Source organism: Rhinoderma darwinii, chromosome 1 (genome assembly GCF_050947455.1).
Source record: "Rhinoderma darwinii isolate aRhiDar2 chromosome 1, aRhiDar2.hap1, whole genome shotgun sequence".
Classification (NCBI taxonomy): domain Eukaryota; kingdom Metazoa; phylum Chordata; class Amphibia; order Anura; family Rhinodermatidae; genus Rhinoderma; species Rhinoderma darwinii.
This window is the reverse complement of record NC_134687.1, coordinates 63,210,693-63,229,711: the sequence shown is the minus strand read 5'-3', so window position 1 is coordinate 63,229,711 and position 19,019 is coordinate 63,210,693. Positions and strand designations below refer to the sequence as shown.

Below are 19,019 nucleotides of genomic sequence, written 5' to 3'. Positions count from 1 at the left end.
GTGCGTTTTTCACACACCTATCGCCCATTGAAGTCAATGGGTGCATGAAAATCATGTTGTGAGTGATTTACGCATAAATTCAATTGAAAATAATAAAAGAAAAAAAAATGTGCTTTGCGAGTGCGTGAATAACGCATGCCCCTCGCAAAGCACACTGATGCATAATGGACCAGAGTCACGCGTGTTTTTCACGTGCGTGAATCTGATACGCTCGTGTGAATGTAGCCTTATTGATTAACTTTTATTATTATTTTTTGGGGGAGGAATGGAAAAAATAGCAGTTCCGCCTTGTTTTTTTTGCTTTTTTTTTTATGCCGTTCACCTTGCGGTTTAAATACCATGTTAACTTTCTTGTTCAGGTCTTTATGATCGTGGCGATACCAATTATGTGGGGTTTTTTTCACACTTTTACTAAATAAAACCACCATCTTTAGAAAAAAAATGGTTGTATACTTTTTTTTTTTTACTGCCCACCATTTTTAATCTTTTATTCACATTAATTATTTTTTTCGTTTTCCTATGGGACCTCACAATGTTTTGGTATGCTTAGTACACCAAAGCATTACTACCTGTCAGTGTAAGGCTGGATTCACACGAGCGTGTGCGTTTTGCACACGCAAAAAACGCAGCGTTTTGCGTGCGCAAAATGCACTTAACAGCTCCGTGTGGCCTCAGCATATGATGAGCGGCTGCGTGCTTTTTGCGCAGCCGCCATCATTATGACACTCCGTTTGGATGTTTGTAAACAGAAAAGCACGTGGCGCTTTTCTGTTTTCATTCATCCTTTTCACAGCTGTTGCGCGAATCACGCAGTTCGCACGGAAGTGCTTCCGTGTGGCAAGCGTGGTTTTCACGCACCCATTGATTTCAATGGGTGCGTGATGCGCGACAAATGCCCAAAGAACGGACATGTCGTGACTTTAACGCAGCGGACCAACGCTGCGTAAAAATCATGCACATGTCTGCACGGCCCCATAGACTAATATAGGTCCGTTGCACGGATGTATATCACGTTCATCTGAATAAGCCCTAAAACTGATAGGCAATCTATTAGGGAATGCCACTGGCATTGCCTAATATGCATACAGTCATGGCCGGCCTGGGGGACTTTGTTAGGCCCCCTGCTGCCATGGCAACCCATCGACAGCCAGCGATCACATTTGCGGCCCGCGAAAGGGTGACAGAGGAAGCCCCATCCCTCTGAAACCACTTATATGCCGTGGTCTCTATTGACCACAGCATCTAAGGGGTTAAACATCCGGGATCGGAGGTAACTCCAATCCTGGCCATTAGAGGAGGAGCCGGCTGTTATCAGACAGCTGAGCATCCTCTCCAGCCTACACCGGACACAGTGCAGGACTAAGACTAGGCTGCCATGAAATGGCATATTGGTGGCCACTACGGAGTTAAAGGTGTTGTCCACGACCTGACAACTGATGACCTATCCACAGAATATGTCATCAGTATATGATCGGTGCAGGTCCGACACCCGGACCCTGAACCGATTAGGCGCTCTGGCTGCCTCCGGGCTCCGGATGTTTTGAAGGGTATTCAGTAGTTGGAGCCAGAAGCAGATGGCTCCGACCACTGCATAGCGACCGTTCTGCAGATCTACTCCTATTCACTTGAATAGGAGCAGTACTGCAGCTCGGCTGCTATTCCGTGACCAGAGCTATCTGCTTCCGGCATGGACGTCTGGTACCCGGAGGCAGCTGGACCAGCTGATCAGTGCGGGGTCCGGGTGTCGGACCCCCACGATCATATAGTGATGACCTATCCAGTGGATAGGTCATCAGTTGTCCGGTCGTGGACAACCCCTTTAAAATATTATGCATTTTTATTCAAGAAGATATTGGATTATTTTGTTCACAATTATCTCACAATAATTCTTGATTCTTCATAGGTATCTCTGTGGACTTATCATGTATTGATCCCTGTATGATGGATATCGCCTACATCTCTAGGGCGACAGTCACACCACTAATATGTCTTTTTCAAGAAAATGAAAACAAAAAGGCTGTAGAGACTATTGCAGTTCAGAATGATATATTATCTTCCATCACACTTGGTTTTTATATGAATAATTCTGCCCTTTTCATCTGTGATCCACCAAGAAAAACACATCCGTTGTTTCAAGAAATGAACGCACAAGGTACGAATGGGATGTTAAACTTGCTGTTTTCAAAGTGTATGTGGGAGGCAGGTAGATATTGTCATGCAAAGTACACAAACATTAAGCACAACCAGTGCCGTAAAAAGGGGTTTCCCACCATAGTAAGACATGGAATTATTAGGTTATGCCACCACTATCTAAATGATGGAGATCTGGCCACCACCAATGCCTAGAACGAGGATGATGCGACCGACCAAGCACTATTCAGAGAAAAAAATCCAAAAGGAGCTACTGAGCTTCACTTAGTACTGTGGTCCCTTTAGGCTGGATTCACACATAGCGTATTTCTTTCTGATTTTGTTGCAGAGTTTTTAACTAAGGCCAGAAGTAGATTCTACGGGAAGTAGAAGTAAGTTTTTAGGAGGTGTTTTCGACCGTTTTTTGGCACGGTTTCGGTTGCGGTTTCCGCACCAAAAAAACTCTGTGTGAACACGGCCTTCATCTGCAACACAAACAAAAGGGGAGCAAAATGGGCAGTGGTAAATTTAAATTACTCAGAAAATAGAAGTGTATATTTTTGGAAAGCGAAGGGACAGCTAAAACAGCTCTGTGATGTGAGGGGAATATGCCAAACACCATCATAGATCTCAGCTTCTTAGATTCCTATAAGGGCTTATTCAGACGAACGTGATATACGTCCGTGCAACGCGCGTGATTTTCACGCGTCTCGCATGGACCTATGTTAGTCTATGGGGCCATTCAGACTGTCAGTGATTTTCACGCAGTGTGTGTCCGCTGCGTAAAACTCACGACATGTCCGATATTTGTGCGTTGTTCGCGCATCACGCACCCATTGAAGTCAATGGGTGCGTGAAACTCACGCGCAGCACACGGAAGCACTTCCGTGGGACGCGCGTGATTCGCGCAACAGCAGTAAAAGCTATGAATGAAAACAGAAAAGCACCACGTGCTTTTCTGTTTACAAACATACAAACAGAGTGTCATAATGATGGCGGCTGCGCGAAAATCACGCAGCCACGCATCATATGGTGATGACACATGGAACTGTTATGTACATTTTGCGCGCGCAAAACGCCGCGTTTTTTGCGCGCGCAAAATGCACACGCTTGTGTGAATCCGGCCTAAGGCTGAGGGGATCCCTTTTCCATCTTTAATATTTATTCTTCCTGTTATGTTCAGATGTGAAGATCTAGTTTACTGCTAAGTGCGAAGCAGGAAAAAATTAAGAATTTTCCAAATCTAGTTGCGCCCAAGACAGCAGCTCTGCTGATTTGCTTGGATCTGCACTTACACCAGTAGGATTTATATACAGTATAATATCATGAAGTCCACATAGGAGGAAAAAAACTACACTCACCCAGGTCAAATTTTCTTTATCCTTTATTTCTCAATCATAAAAAGCAGGTGCACGCGTGTGAATCTGGTCCGTGTGTGCTGTGTTATGCATCAATGTACTTAGCGAGTGGAATGCGTTTTTTCACGCACTCGCAAAGTACGTGATTTTTTTTTTCCAATGGAATTGTTTCGCAAATCACGCACAGCACACGGATGTGCATCCGTATGCTGTTTGTGATTTTCACGCACCCATTGACTTCAATGGGCGCGTAGGCGTGTGAAAAATGCACCAATATAGGACATGTTGTGAGTTTCACGCAACGGACACGCTGCGTGAAAACTCCTGCATGTGTGAATGGCCCCATTGAAATCAATGTGTCAGTGTGTTGAGCGTGACTTTCACGCACAGCACACGGACGAGTTTTACGCTCGTCTGATTTAGCCCTAAAGCTCTGTTCATATCTGCATTCGGGTTTTCCGTTGTTCTGCTCCGTCATAGGAGTAAAACAATGTAAAACTGGAACAACCAGTACTGTCACAGGTTGGAAACCAACGGTGCTTGACGGAACCCATTGACTTCAATGGGTTCTGTCAAGTTGCACTGTTTTGTCTGGCAAAAAACGCCAAAATCTGCGACATAGCCAAAGGCCTCTTTCACATGAGCGTGTTTGTAAATGTCTGTAAAAACGGATCTGTGAAACGGACATATCACGGATGATATGTTAAACAGATGCAATATTGATGACATATGAATGCAATACGGATTACATGCAGACCAAATATGGCTTCTGTATTTTAATCACTCTCCATAGACTTCAATGGGCGTTTTCCATCCGCAATATGGATGAAAGTAGTGCATGCTGGATTTTCTTAAAATTCACGCATATTTTATATACCCATGTGAACAGCCTCATTGATTAACATTAGCTCCATATTACGGACAGAAAAAAAACGGATGGATTGCGGATCAAAATACGCTTGTGTGTTGACACGAAAGCTGAAACTTGCTATCTGTACCTGCTTTTTATGACTGAGCAATAAAGGATTAAGTAAATTTGACCCAGGTGAGTGGCGCTTTTTTCTCCTAACATATGTGGATTGCAGTACCGACGTTTATTCTCTTTGTAATAATCTCGTGAAGTTCCACCATAAAAAAATAATTTACGCATTTTTTAATACAGGAATGTCAACAAATGTCTCACTGAACATAGGAGGAAAATATTTTGATTACTCTGAAGTGGAGTCTAACTTTGTCATGGTGGATTCTCAGGAGGATGACTATCTCTCTGTTCCTTTTTCACTCGAGATCCATATTAGTAATCTTACAGGACACAATAGAACAAAGGATCAATTGCATTTACAAGACATGAGGGTTCGTCATGACTTCATCAATGTATCTCTACAGTTTGAAAGTCAAATTCCATGTGAGTAGCGCATTCTGCTGGAAGTATTTTCAGACCTTTTTGTCCTTGTATTAGTGTCTGCGTCAGGGCCACGTTTTGATATTCTGTCGGAGCTTTCCGTCGGAACTGAGCCCTGACTGACACAAATGGAAACCAGAAGTTTCCGTTTCCATCACCATTGATTTCAATGGTCACGGATCCGGTGCCAATGGTTTCCGTTTGTGTCAGTTGTGCAGGGGTTCCGTCGTTTTGACGGAATCAATAGCGCTATTGATTCCGTCAAAATGACGGAACCCGACAGAACCCCTGCACAACTGACACAAACGGAAACCATTGGCACCGGATCAGTCACCAGTGAAATCAATGGTGATGGAAACGGAAACCTGTGGTTTCCGTTTTTTGTCAGTCAGGGCTCCGTTCCGACGGGAAGCTCAGACGGAACGTCGGAACGGAGCCCTGACGCAGATGTGAACGAAGCCTAACATGATATTTTAAAGAGGTTGTGTCAAGTAGACATCTCATGTCAATGTACCCCATTTGGGTATATAGACATAATTAAGGGGGTCTCCCTCAGATTGCCTGGCCAGCTTCCACGAGACAACCCCTTTAATGATGGAGAGTATTAAATATATTCAAACATCTAAACTATATTTAATAACATAATTGTATGTGGAGCCAGCTTTCAGTATTACGGCCTGTAGCAGTGCAGCTGCTAAGGGGCAGGATTTGGGCCCAGAATTATATATTTAAAAGGTCTTGAGTGGAAGAGAATAGTAAAGTTCCACTCCGTCTTCAGGACAGTCTAGGGTTTGGGCTATCTTATGGGTCTCATTAGCTGCCAACTGTGCGGACTCCTTTAGGAAAGGTGTGATCTATTCACACAATGCTCCCAGTCTGGAGAAGATAGCCATTGTTAGCCTGTGGGAGTCAGAAGTTCTGGTAAGAACACATGTTTGTAGTGAGGTGCCTGGCAGAAGGCCTTTCACCTTGATAGCTAGGGAAGCTGTATGTTTAGTTAGAGGCTGGACGGCCTAGGGTTTATTTTGAACTGCTTTGTAAAACTGCTTGCTGTATTGAAGACAATAAAGCTGGTTGCGGCCAGTTTCATACAGAATCCTCTATGTTGGGAGTGAAAATTCTTAAGTGTGCCAACCATCTTACCCTGGAGATGGCGATCCTATGAGCTAACTTACCCCAAGTTGTCACAGGCCATATAGAAGATACTAAGTACTCATTTCATACAAAAACAGGGTAATAAAAGGTAATTTGTATATGTCAATAGAAAGGTAAAGCTTTCAAATTGCAATAGGGGAGAAGATCTAGTGTGTAGTGAGAATCTGATGAACGGAGCAGAAAATATTGTCCACTACATCAGAAAGATTATTTGTTTCTGGAGCTCCGTAGTGTAACATGTTTGCGTTTAACCAGTTCAGGACCAGGCACCGTTTAGCCATTTTTAGCACGCGTTAGTTAAAAGTCTTTAACCCCTTACTGAACCAGGACGCACCGGTACGTCCTGTATTGCAGTGCTTTAAGGCACCGGGACGTATCGGTGCGTCCTGGCTAAAAACTGTCACCCTGTCAAAGGACAGGGTGACAGAACTGTGCCGTCATCTGTTTATGACAGTTGATCGGCACAGTAAGACGGTAGGGGACCAATCACAGCGGTCTCCTGCCGGCGATCGCTGTCATTGGTCAGTCACAGCAGACTGACCAATCACAGCTCCATGAGGTGGTGTATGTGATGGAGCTGGCTCAGAAGCTGATCCAGCGCTATCACCGCCGGGTATCGGCTGTCCGACACCCAGCTGTAACGGTCAGGACCGGAGCTAGGCTCCGATCCGGCCGATTAACTCCTTAGATGCAGTGATCGCTGCATCGAAGTGTGTTCTAGCCTGTCTGCAACCACGATGGTTTCCACGGGCGCGGGTGTCAGCTGTTTGTCACAGTTGACATCGTGCTCTAACGGCCAGGACCGGAGCTAGGCCCCCGATCCGGCCAATTAACCCCTTAGATGCAGCTATCTCTGCGTCTTCGTGATTAGATCGCACCCTATGGCTGCTAATGGCAATCATCGGCACCCGCGGGGGTTCCGATGGTTGCTATGGCAACCGTAGACTAACAATCGCTTCCTAGTACTGAAGCCTATTAGGCCCTGCCGGGAGGCGAAGGATGACAGGCTAGCTGTCAGGGAATAGCTGACAGCTCTAATACACTGCATTATGTAGGTAGTGCAGTGTATTAGAATAGCGATCAGGGCTTCATGCCTTCAAGTTCCCTAGTGAGACAAAAAAAAAGTTAACAAGTTAATAAAAATGTTGTAAAAAAGTACAAAAAAAATAAGTAATGTTAAAAAATACTATAACAGCCTTTTTTCCTATAAGTCTTTTATTATAGGAAAAAATGAAAAACATAATAAAAGTACACATGTGGTATCCCCGCGTCCGTAACGACCCGAACTATAAAAAATATCATGCTATTTTACCCGCACGGTGAACACCGTAAGAAAAATGTAATAAAAAACTATTCCAGAACCGCTGTTTGTTAGTCACTATCCCTCGCAAAACAGAATAAAAAAAGGGATCTAAAAGTTGCATGTACCCCAAAATTATACCATTAAAAACTGCAGCCCGTCCCACAAAAAACAAGCCCTCCCACAGTTTTTTTGACGGAAAAATAAAAATGATATGGCTCTCAGAATATGGTGATACAAAAAATAAATAATTTGAAACAAAAGTGATTTTTATTGTGCAGATGCTGCAAAACATAAGAAAAACTATATACATATGGTATCGCCGTAATTGTACCGACCCGCAGAATAAAGTAAAATTGTCATTCATAGCGCATGGCGAACGCCGTAAAAAAAAAGAATAAAAAACATCAGAATTGCTGGTTTTTGGTCACCTTGCTTGCCATAAAAAGGGATAAAAAAAATCGCTTGTACCCCAAAATGGTACCAATGAAATTTACAGATTGTACCGCAACAAATAAGCCCTCACACAGCTCCAGTGGAAAAAAAATAAAGAAGTTCTGGCTCTCAGAATATGGGGACACAAAATGTGCAGAGTATCCAAAAGTGGATAACATCTGGCACCATTTATCAATGCGACACTCGCCACAGATCTATGAAATATTATTTATTTACCCCATTATTATACCCTCTTATTATGCCCTGATGTACCCGCACAGATTACATATGCCCCCACATTATAAACTGAAATACCAGCAAAACCCCAAGCAAAACTATAACTAAGCAAAATCTGCGCTCCAAAAGCCAAATGGCTCTCCCTCCGTTCTGAGCCCTGCAGCGTGCCCAAACAGCAGTTTACATCCACATATATGGCATCGCCCAACCCTGGGAGAACCCGCTTAACAGTTTGAGGTATTTGTCTTCAGTGGTATGAGCTGGGTACAACATATTGTGCACTAAAATGGCATACATGTGGAAATTTGCAATTTTCACTTTGCACCATCCACTGAACATTTATTTCTAATAGAAAAACAAAACCTGTTTGGTCAAAATGCTCACTGCACCCCTGAAGGCATTTTATTAAGGGGTGTAGTTTCCAAAATGAGGGTCACAACTTGGGGGTTTGTTTTACTATTTGACCCCAGAGCCCTGCCATTGTGGGCTAATGCTGCAAAAATCACCAAAATAGGCCTCACATGCGCCTTTCACTCCTAAGCCGGTAATATGTCCAGGCAAATGATAAATGCCTTGAGGGATGTAGTTTACAAAATGGGGGTCACTTCTCAGGGTTTTACACTCTACTCTGGTACCTAAGGGAGCTCTGCAAATGCGACATGGTGCCTGTACACCAGTCCAGCAAAATCTGCGCTCTAAAAGCAAAAATGGCGCTCCTTCCATTCTGAGCTCTGCCATGTGCCCAAACAGCAGTTTAGGGTCACACATGGGGTATTGCCGTACTCGGGAGAAATTGGGTAACAAATTGTGTGTTGTTTTTTCTCCTATTACCCCTTGTGGGGGAAAAAAATGGGTGCAAAACTATATATTTTTTGGGAAAAAAATAAATTTTTCATTTCCACTGCCTCATTCTAATACAATCTATAAAACACCTGTGGGATCAAAATCCTCACCCACACCCCTAGATGATTACCCTGAGGGGTATAGTTTCCAAAATGGAGTCACTTCTCAGGGGTTCCTACTGTACGGTTACCTCAAGGGCTCTGCAAATTCGACATGGCACCCAAAAAACAATCAACCAAAATCTACATGCCAAGCAGCACTCCTGCCATTCTGAGCCCTGCCGTGTGTCCAAACAGCAGTTTATGACCACATATGGGTTATTTCCATACTCGGGAGAAATTGCTTTACAATTGTTGGGGCGCTTTTTCTCCTATTATTCCTTGTGAAAATGAAAAATATTCAACATTTTAGTGGAAAGATTGTAGATTTTCATTTTCACTGCATAATTCCAATAATTCAGCAAAAAAACTGTGGGGTCAAAATGCTCACTATACCGCTAGATAAATTCCACAAGGGTTGTAGTTTCCCATATGGGGTAACTTTTGCGGGATTTGCACTATTTTGGCCCCTCAGTGGCTTTGCAAATGTGACATGGGGCCGCAAACTATTCCAGCAAAACTTGAACTCAAAAAATCAAATGGTGCTCCGTCCTTTCTAAGCCCCGCTGTGTGTCCAAACAGCAGTTTATTATCACATATGGGGTATTGCTGTGCTCAGAAGAGTTTGATTTACAAATGTTGGGGTGGTTTTTCTCCTTTATCTATTGTAAAAAAGATTTTCAATTTCACGGCATAATTCCCATAAATTCTGCAAAAACCGCGTGGGGTCGAAATGCTAACTATACCACTAGAAAAATTCCTTGAGGGGTGTAGTTTCCAAAATGGGGTCACTTTTGGGGAGTTTCCACTGTTATGGTCCCTCCAGGACTTTACAAACACAACATGGCATCGAAAACCATTCCAGCAAAATCTGCGCTCCATAATCCAAATGGCACTCGTTCCCTTCTGAGCCCTGCCGTGGGTCCAAACAGCAGTGTTTTACCACATATGGGGTATTGCCGTAATCCGGAGACATTGCTTTACAAATGTTGGGGTGCTTTTTCTCATTTATTCCTTGTAAAAACGAAAACATTTTATGTTTTTTTCAGAAAAAAAGTAGATTTTCATATTCACAGACCAGTTCCAAAAAATTTAGCAAAAAACCTGTGGGCTCAAAATGCTAACTATACCCCTAGAAAAATTCCTTGAGGGGTGTAGTTTCCAAAATGGGGTCACTTTGGGGGGTTTCCTCTGTTTTGGCACCACAAGACCTCTTCACACCTGACATAAAATATATTGTAATAAAATAGAGGCCACAAAATCCTCTAGGTGCTCCTTTGTTTCTGTGGCCTGAGTTTCAGACCATTAGCACACTAGGACCACATGTGGGATATTTCTAAAATCTGCAGAATCTGGGAAATAATTATTGAGTTACGTTTTTCTGGTAAAACCTTCTGTGCTACAGAAAAAACTGTATTACAAATGAATTTCGCAAAAAAAAATGAAATTTGTAAATTTCACCTCTATATTGCTTTAATTCCTGTGAAACACCTAACGAGTTAAAATAATTTCTGAATGCTGTTTTGAATACTTTGAGGGGTGCAGTGAATACTTTGAGGGGTGCAGTTTTTAAAATGTGGTGATTTATGGGGACTTTGTAATATATAAGGCCCTCAAAACCACTTCAGAACTGAACCGGCCCCTGAAAAAATAGCCTTTTGAAATTTTCTTGAAAATGTGAGAAATTGCAGCTAAAGTTCTAAGCCTTGTAACGTCCTAGAAAAATAAAAGGACGTTCAAAAAATGATGCAAACATAAAGTAGACATATGGGAAATGTAAACTAGTAACTATTTAATGTGGTATTACTATCTGTTTTACAAGTGGATACATTAAAATTTAGAAAAATGCAGATTTTTGCAAATTTTCTCTAAATTTTTGTGTTTTTTTACAAATAAATATTCAATTTAACGAACAAATTTTTTCAGTATCATATACACTACCGTTCAAAAGTTCGATTTATCAAATGAGTTGCAAAATGACTAGAAAATATAGTCAAGACATTGACAAAGTTAGAAATAAAGATTTTTATTTCAAATAATAATTTTCTCCTTCAAACTTTGCTTTCGTCAAAGAATGCTCCATTTGCAGCAATTACAGCATTGCAGACCTTTGGCATTCTAGCTGTTAATTTGCTGAGGTAATCAGGAGAAATTTCACCCCATGCTTCCAGAAGCCCCTCCCACAAGTTGGATTGGCTTGATGGGCACTTCTTGCGTACCATACGGTCAAGCTGCTCCCACAACAGCTCTATGGGGTTGAGATCTGGTGACTGCACTGGCCACTCCATTACAGATAGAATACCAGCTGCCTGCTTCTTCCCTAAATAGTTCTTGCATAATTTGGAGGTGTGCTTTGGGTCATTGTCCTGTTGTAGGATGAAATTGGCTCCAATCAAGTGCTGTCCACAGGGTATGGCATGGCGTTGCAAAATGGAGTGATAGCCTTCCTTATTCAAAATCCCTTTTACCTTGTACAAATCTCCCACTTTACCAGCACCAAAGCAACCCCAGACCATCACATTACCTCCACCATGCTTGACAGATGGCGTCAGGCACTCTTCCAGCATCTTTTCAGTTGTTCTGCGTCTCACAAATGTTCTTCTGTGTGATTCAAACACCTCAAACTTCGATTCGTCTGTCCATAACACTTTTTCCCAATCTTCCTCTGTCCAATGTCTGTGTGCTTTTGCCCATATTAATCTTTTCATTTTATTAGCCAGTCGCAGATATGGCTTTTTCTTTGCCACTCTGCCCTGAAGGCCAGCATTCTGGAGTCGCCTCTTCACTGTAGACGTTGACACTGGCGTTTTGCGGGTAATATTTATTGAAGCTGCCAATTGAGGACCTGTGAGGCGTCTATTTCTCAAACTAGAGACTCTAATGTACTTGTCTTGTTGCTCAGTTGTGCAGCGGGGCCTCCCACTTCTCTTTCTACTCTGGTTAGAGCCTGTGTGTGCTGTCCTCTGAAGGGAGTAGTACTCACCGTTGTAGGAAATCTTCAGTTTCTTTGCAATTTCTCGCATGGAATAGCCTTCATTTCTAAGAACAAGAATAGACTGTCGAGTTTCACATGAAAGCTCTCTTTTTCTAGCCATTTTGAGAGTTTAATCGAACCCACAAATGTAATGCTCCAGATTCTCAACTAGCTCAAAGGAAGGTCAGTTTTATAGCTCCTCTAAACAGCAAAACTGTTTACAGCGGTGCTAACATAATTGCACAAGGGTTTTCAAGTGTTTTCTAATCATCGATTAGCCTTCTAACACAGTTAGAAAACACAATGTACCATTAGAACACTGGAGTGATGGTTGCTGGAAATGGGCCTCTATACACCTATGTAGATATTGCATTAAAAACCAGACGTTTGCAGCTAGAATAGTAATTTAGCACATTAACAATGTATAGAGTGTATTTCTGATTAATTTAATGTTATCTTCATTGAAACAAACTGTGCTTTTCTTGCAAAAATAAGGTAATTTCTAAGTAAACCTAAACTTTTGAACGGTAGTGTAGTACAACATGTCACGAGAAAACCATCTCAGAATCGCTTGTTATTACCACATAAAGTAACACGTCAGATTTGCAAAAATAGGCTGTGTCCACAAGGCCATAATAGGGTTAGACACTAAGGGGTTAAGGTTTTTATTTACTAGAGACGTGGATTTTGCAATATTTTTTTCGTGATCAATGCAGGTTTCTTTTCTTATGAATTTTATACATTTTTTTTTTTTTTTTAAGCATTTGTAGGCTTATAGTTTGAAAAAAAAAATTTACATTTATATCGTCATTGTCTTCTGTAAATGTTGATATATTACAGGTCTATTATTGGGTAATTGGGTCAGGGCTAGCGTTACAACAATGAGTGTCTTGCAAACTTTTTTTTGGTGGGGGTATTTTCTGTGTATTTTTTATGTAATTTATTTACTTACATTTTTTTAAAATTATTATAACAACCAGCAGCTCCAGTTCCAGGGGAAATCAGTCCTGTGACTATTGTCACTGTTAGGGTATGTTCACACGCACTGTTTTCAGACGTAATTCGGGCGTTTTACGCCTCGAATTAAGCCTGAAAAAAGTCTCCATTACGCCTACAAACATCTGCCCATTACTTTCAATGGGTTTTACGGTGTTCTGTTCCCACGAGGTGTTATTTTACGAGTCGCTGTCAAAATACGGCGAGTAAAAAGACGCTCACGAAAAAGAAATGCATGTCACTTCTTGGGACGTTTTTGGAGCCGTTTTTCATTGACTCCATTGAAAAACAGCTCCAATAAACATCCCTAAAATACGCCGCGACAAAAGTGAGTTGCTACAAAAACGTCTGAAAATCAGACGTATTTTGCTAAGCTGTGTGAACATATCCTTAGGGCTGTAGCAGAAGCCTACTACTACCGGCAACCCGGCAATCATGTGTCCAGTCACATGACCACCGCTGCCACTATGCTATACACAGACCTCAGTGTTGAAAACTGCTTCTATCTTCTCTGCAGGGTCCCTGGCAGTCTGACTGCTGGGTATCCGATATTCATCTGTCCAATTGCTCGGGCAGCAAGCTTGAACCAGCACTGTTTATATACAGTGGGCCAGGGGCGTTGCTAGGCTCTTAACCCATTCAGTACCAAGCTAATTTTGGCCTTCAGGACCAGCACCATTTTTTCAAACCTGACATGTCACTTTATGTGGTAATAACTTTGGAATGTTTTCACCTATCCAAGCGATTCTGAGAATATTTTCTCGTGACATATTGGACTTTGTTAGTGGAAAAATTTAATCGATAAATTCATTGCTTAATTGTGAAAAACAACAAAATTGAGAAATTTTGCAAAAATTAGGATTTTTCTAAATTTAACCCCTTCCCGCTCCTTGACGTACTATTACGTCATGGCAGCTGTATCGTTCGCGCTCCATGCCGTAATAGTACGTCTCGGGAGTAACGGCCGTTTCGGCCGTCCTCCCGACACATACAGGAGCTGTGACACTGCTGTCTTGTTCAGCAGCTGTCACAGCTCCTACAGCGGGGACCGATCGCTGTGTCCCCGCTGATTAACCCCTTAAAAGCCGCGTTCTATAGAGATCGCGGCTTTTTAGGGGTTAAGCTGCCATCGCCGGCCTGCTACGCGATAGCGGCCGGCGATGGTGACTATGGCAACCGGACACCAAACAATGGCGTCCGGCTATGCCATAGACGGAAGCCTAGTGGGTCCTGACAACGTCAGGACCCACTATGCTTGCTGTCAGTGAGTAGCTGACAGTTCTAATACACTGCACTACGCATGTAGTGCAGTGTATTAGAATAGCGATCAGGGCCTCCTGCCCTCATGTCCCCTAGTGGGACAAAGTAATAAAGTAAAAAAAAAGTTAAAAAAAGATGTGTAAAAATAAGAAAATAAAAGTTTTAAAAGTAATAAAAGTAAAAGTCCCACTTTTTCCCTTATCAGTCCTTTATTATTAATAAAAATATATAAACAAACAAATAAACTATACATAATTGGTATCGCCGCGTCCGTAACGGCCTGAGCTACAAAATTATTTTGTTATTTATCCCGCACGGTGAACGCCGTAAAAAAAAATATTAATAAACCGTACCACAATCACAATTGTTTGGTCACTTCACCTCCCAAAAAATGGAATAAAAAGAGATCAAAAAGTCGCATGTACCTAAAAATGGTACTGATGGAAAATACAGTTCGTTACGCAAAAAAAAAGTCCTCGCACGCCTTTATTGATTGAAAAATAAAAACGTTCTGGCTCTTAGAATAAGGTAACACAAAAAGTGAATGATTGTTTACAAAACGTATTTTATTGTGCAAACGCCATAAGACATAAAAAAAAACTATAAACATCTGGTATCGCCGTGATCGTATCGCCCCGCAGAATAAAGTGAATATGTCATTTATAGCGCACGGTGAACGCTGTAAAAAAAAAAGTATACAAAAACAATAGTAGAATTGCTGTTTATTAGTCACCACGCCACCTAAAAATGGAATAAAAACTGATCAAAAAGCCGCATGCACCCCAAGAAAACTACAATGGATTCCTCAAGGGGTCTAGTTTCCAAATTGGGGTCACTTTTGGGGGGTTTCCAATGTTTTGGCACCACAAGACCTCTTCAAACCGGACATGGTGCCTAATAAAAAAGAGGGCTCAAAATCCGCTAGGTGCTCCTTTGCTTCGGAGGCCGGTGCTTCAGTCCATTACCGCCCGAGGGCCACATGTGGGATATTTCTCTAAACTGCAGAATCTGGGCAATAAGTATTGAGTTGCGTTTCTCTGATAAATCCTTTTGTGTTATAAAAAAAATGGTATAAAAAGAGTAAATTTCACCTCTACTTTGCTCTAAATTTCTGTGAAACACCTAAAGGGTTCATAAACTTTCTAAATGCTGTTGTGAATACTTTGAGGGGTCTAGTTTCTAAAATGGGGTGTTTGATAGGGGTTTCTAATATATGGGCCCCTCAAAGCAACTTCAGAAATGAACTGGAACCTAAAAAAATAAATAAATGAGGCAATACTTCGCTTCTTACATTATACTGATAATGAGCCGTGCCCACTCCGAGATGACCCCAGTTTTGACCGTTTGTATAAACGGAGACCCCTATTAGACCGTTCCAGTGCCCGGTTTTCCCAAGCATACACCCCCGAGAAGTGTTTTTCTATTGATGAGTCCCTGGTACATTTTAAAGGGAGGGTTCAATTCCGCCAGTACCTGCCAGGTAAGAGGGCAAGGTATGGCGTGAAGATGTATAAGCTGTGAGAGTGCATCAGGGTATACCTACAGGTTTAGGATATATGAAGGAAAGGCCACCCCCAAACCAGACTGCATCCTGGACTACAATAGGTACATGGGAGGGATGGACTTGTCAAATCAAGTCCTGAAGCCCTACAGCGCCATGCGGTGTGGTATAAGAAGCTGGCCGGGCACATCATACAGATGGCTTTGTACAATGCGTATGTGCTACGTCGATGTGCAGGCCAGAGGGGAACTTTCCTGGAATTTCAAGATCTAATCTTTAGGGACCAGGAAGGGGGGGCACCCAGTACTTCTGGAAGCGAGGCCACACGCATCGTACCAGGGCAACACTTTCCAGGAGAAGGTCCCCAAACCGGTGGAAAGGGAAAGAGTCAAAAGAGGTGCAGAGTCTGCTATAAGAGGGGGATAAGGAAGAACACAATATACCAATGTGACACGTGTCCCGAAAAACCAGGGCTCTGTATAAAAGATTGTTTTAAAATGTATCATACATCCCTTGATTTTTAATTTACCCTGATGCACTCCGCACAGCTTACCCCCCTCATCTTTCCCTTCTGAGCCCTGCCGTATGCCCAGGCAGCTGATAACAGCCACATGTAGGGTATTGTCGTACCCAGGAGAACCCACATTACAATTTAAGGGGTGTATATCTCCGGTGCCGCATGCTGGGCACACTATATTGGACACTGAAATGGCATATACATATATAAAATTGCAAATCTCACACTGCACCATCTGCTGCGCATTATCTTTTACACAGTACCTGTGGGGTCAAAATGCTCACTACACCTCTAGATGAATGTCTTAAGGGGTGTAGTTTTTAAAATGGGGTCACTTCTCGGGGGTTTCAACTGTACTGGTACCTCAGGGGCTTCTGCACACATGACTTAGCACCAGAAAAGCTCCAGTAGGCCAAATGGTGGTCCTTTCCTTCTGAGCCCTCCCATGGGCCCAAAGGGCAGTTTATCACCACAAATGGGGTATTGCCGCACTAAGGACAAATTGGGCAACAAAATGGGGTATGTTGTTCCTTGTGAAAATAAGAAATTTTGATCAAAAATGACATCTTATTGGAAAAAATATCATTTTTTTCATTTCACAGCCCAATTCAAATAGGTGCTGTGAAAAAACTGTGCGGTCAAAATGATAACAAAAACCATAAATGAATTCCTTGAGGGGTGTAGTTTCCAAAATGGGGTCACTTCGGGTGGGTTTCCATTGCTTTGATACCTCTGGGGCTCTGCAAATGCGACATGGCACCCGAAAACCAATCCAGCAAAATCTGGACTCCAACAAACACATAGCGCTCCTTTCCTTCTGAGCCCTCCCATGGGCCCAAACGGCAGTTTATCACCACAAATGGGGTATTGCCGCACTAAGGACAAATTGGGCAACAAAATGGGGTATGTTGTTCCCTGTGAAAATAAGAAAATTTGATCAAAAATGACATTTTATTGGAAAAAATATCATTTTTTTCATTTCACAGCCCAATTCAAATAGGTGCTGTGAAAAAACTGTGCGGTCAAAATGATAACAAAAACCACAAATGAATTCCTTGAGGGGTGTAATTTCCAAAATGGGGTCACTTCTGGTGGGTTTCCATTGTTTTGATACCTCAACGCCTCTTCAAACCTGGCATGCTGCCTAAAATATATTCTAATAAAAAAGAGGCCTCAAAATGCACTAGGTGCTTCTTTGCTTCTAGGGCTTGTGTTTTAGTCCACGAGCGCAGTAGGGCCACATGTGGGACATTTCTAAAAACTGCAGAATCTGGACAATACATATTTAGTAGTGTTTCTCTGGTAAAACCTTCTCTGTTACTAAAAAAAAATTGATTAAAATTGAAATTCAGCAGAAAAAATGAAATTTGCAAATTTCATTTCCACTTTGCTTTAATTCCTGTGAAATGCCTGAAGGGTTAAAAAACTTTCTATATGCTGTTTTGAATACTTTGAGGGGTCTAGTTTTTAAAATGGGGTGTTTTATGGGGGTTTCTAATACATAGGCCCCTCAAATCCACTTCAGAACTGAACTGGCACCTTCAAAAAAAGGCTTTTGAAATTTTCTTAAGAATATGAGAAATTGCTGTTTATGTTCTAAACCTTGTAACGTCCAAGAAAAATAAAATAATGTTCAAAAAACGATGCCAATCTAAAGTAGACATATGGGAAATGTGAACTAGTAACTATTTTGGGTGGTATAACCGTCTGTTTTTCAAGCAGATGCATTTAAATTCTGAAAAATGCTATTTTTTGTAAATTTTCTCTAAATTTTGCAATTTTTCACAAATAAAGACTGAATATATCGACCAAATTTTACCACGAACATGAAGCCCAAAGTGTCACGAGAAAACAATCTCAGAATCGCTTGGATAGGTTTAAGCATTCCGACGTTATTACCACATAAAGTGAAATATGTCAGATTTGAAAAATGGGCTCTGAGCCTTAAGGCCCAAACTAGGCTGCGTCCTTAAGGGGTTAAATGTACATGTTTGTAAAACAGATGGGAATACAACCAAAAATAGTTATAGTTTCCCATATGTCTACTTTAGATTGGCATAATTTTTTAAACATCCTTTTATTTTTCTAGGACGTTACAAGGCTTAGAACTTTAGCAGCAATTTCTCATATTTTCAAGAAAATTTCAAAAGGCTTTTTTTTTCTTTCAGGGACAAGTTCAGTTCTGAAGGGGCTTTGAGGGCCCATATATTGGAAACCCTTATAAAACACACCATTTTAAAAACTGCACCCCTCAAAGTATTCAAAACAACATTTAGGAAGGGTTTTAACCCTTTAGGCGTTTCACATGAATTAAAGCAATGTAGAGGTGAAATTTACAAATTTCATTATTTTGTTCCGAAAATTAATTTGTAATACATTTTTTTTCTGTAACACAGAAAGTTTTACCAGAGAAACGCAACTGAATATTTATTGCCCAGATTCTGCAGTTTTTAGAAATATGCCACATGTGGCCCTAGTGTGATAATGGACTGAAACACAGGCCTCAGAAGCAAAGGAGCATATAGTGGATTTTGGGGCCTCCCTTTTTGCTAGACTAAATTTTAGGCACCATGTCAGGTTTGAGGAGGTCTTGTGGGGCCCAAACAGTGGAAACCCCCTAAAAGTGACACCATTATGGAAACGACACCCCTCAAGGATTGTATCTGGGTAGGGCCGGACTGGGACTTAAAATTAGTCCTGCCATTTTTAAACACCCAGGCCCATCGCATGCCATGCCCAGACACCACTGTTGGACTGGGGCACATGTGGTCCACCATTCAGCTAAACAAAGATATTAAAGGAGTTTTTCTCCA

General features: G+C 41.8%; 1 protein-coding gene across 1 annotated transcript in view; it reads left to right on the top strand.

Annotated features, from left to right (window-relative positions):
• The first annotated feature begins 1,910 nt into the window (after positions 1–1,910).
• Positions 1,911–19,019, top strand: part of LOC142750222 (uncharacterized) — a 28,131-nt gene continuing 11,022 nt past the window's right edge. Inside the window, exons 1-2 of the mRNA XM_075859154.1 lie at positions 1,911–2,152; positions 4,651–4,893. Coding sequence (XP_075715269.1) covers positions 1,939–2,152; positions 4,651–4,893 — 457 coding nt within the window. The 5' untranslated portion in view covers positions 1,911–1,938. The remainder of the gene's footprint in view (positions 2,153–4,650; positions 4,894–19,019) is intronic.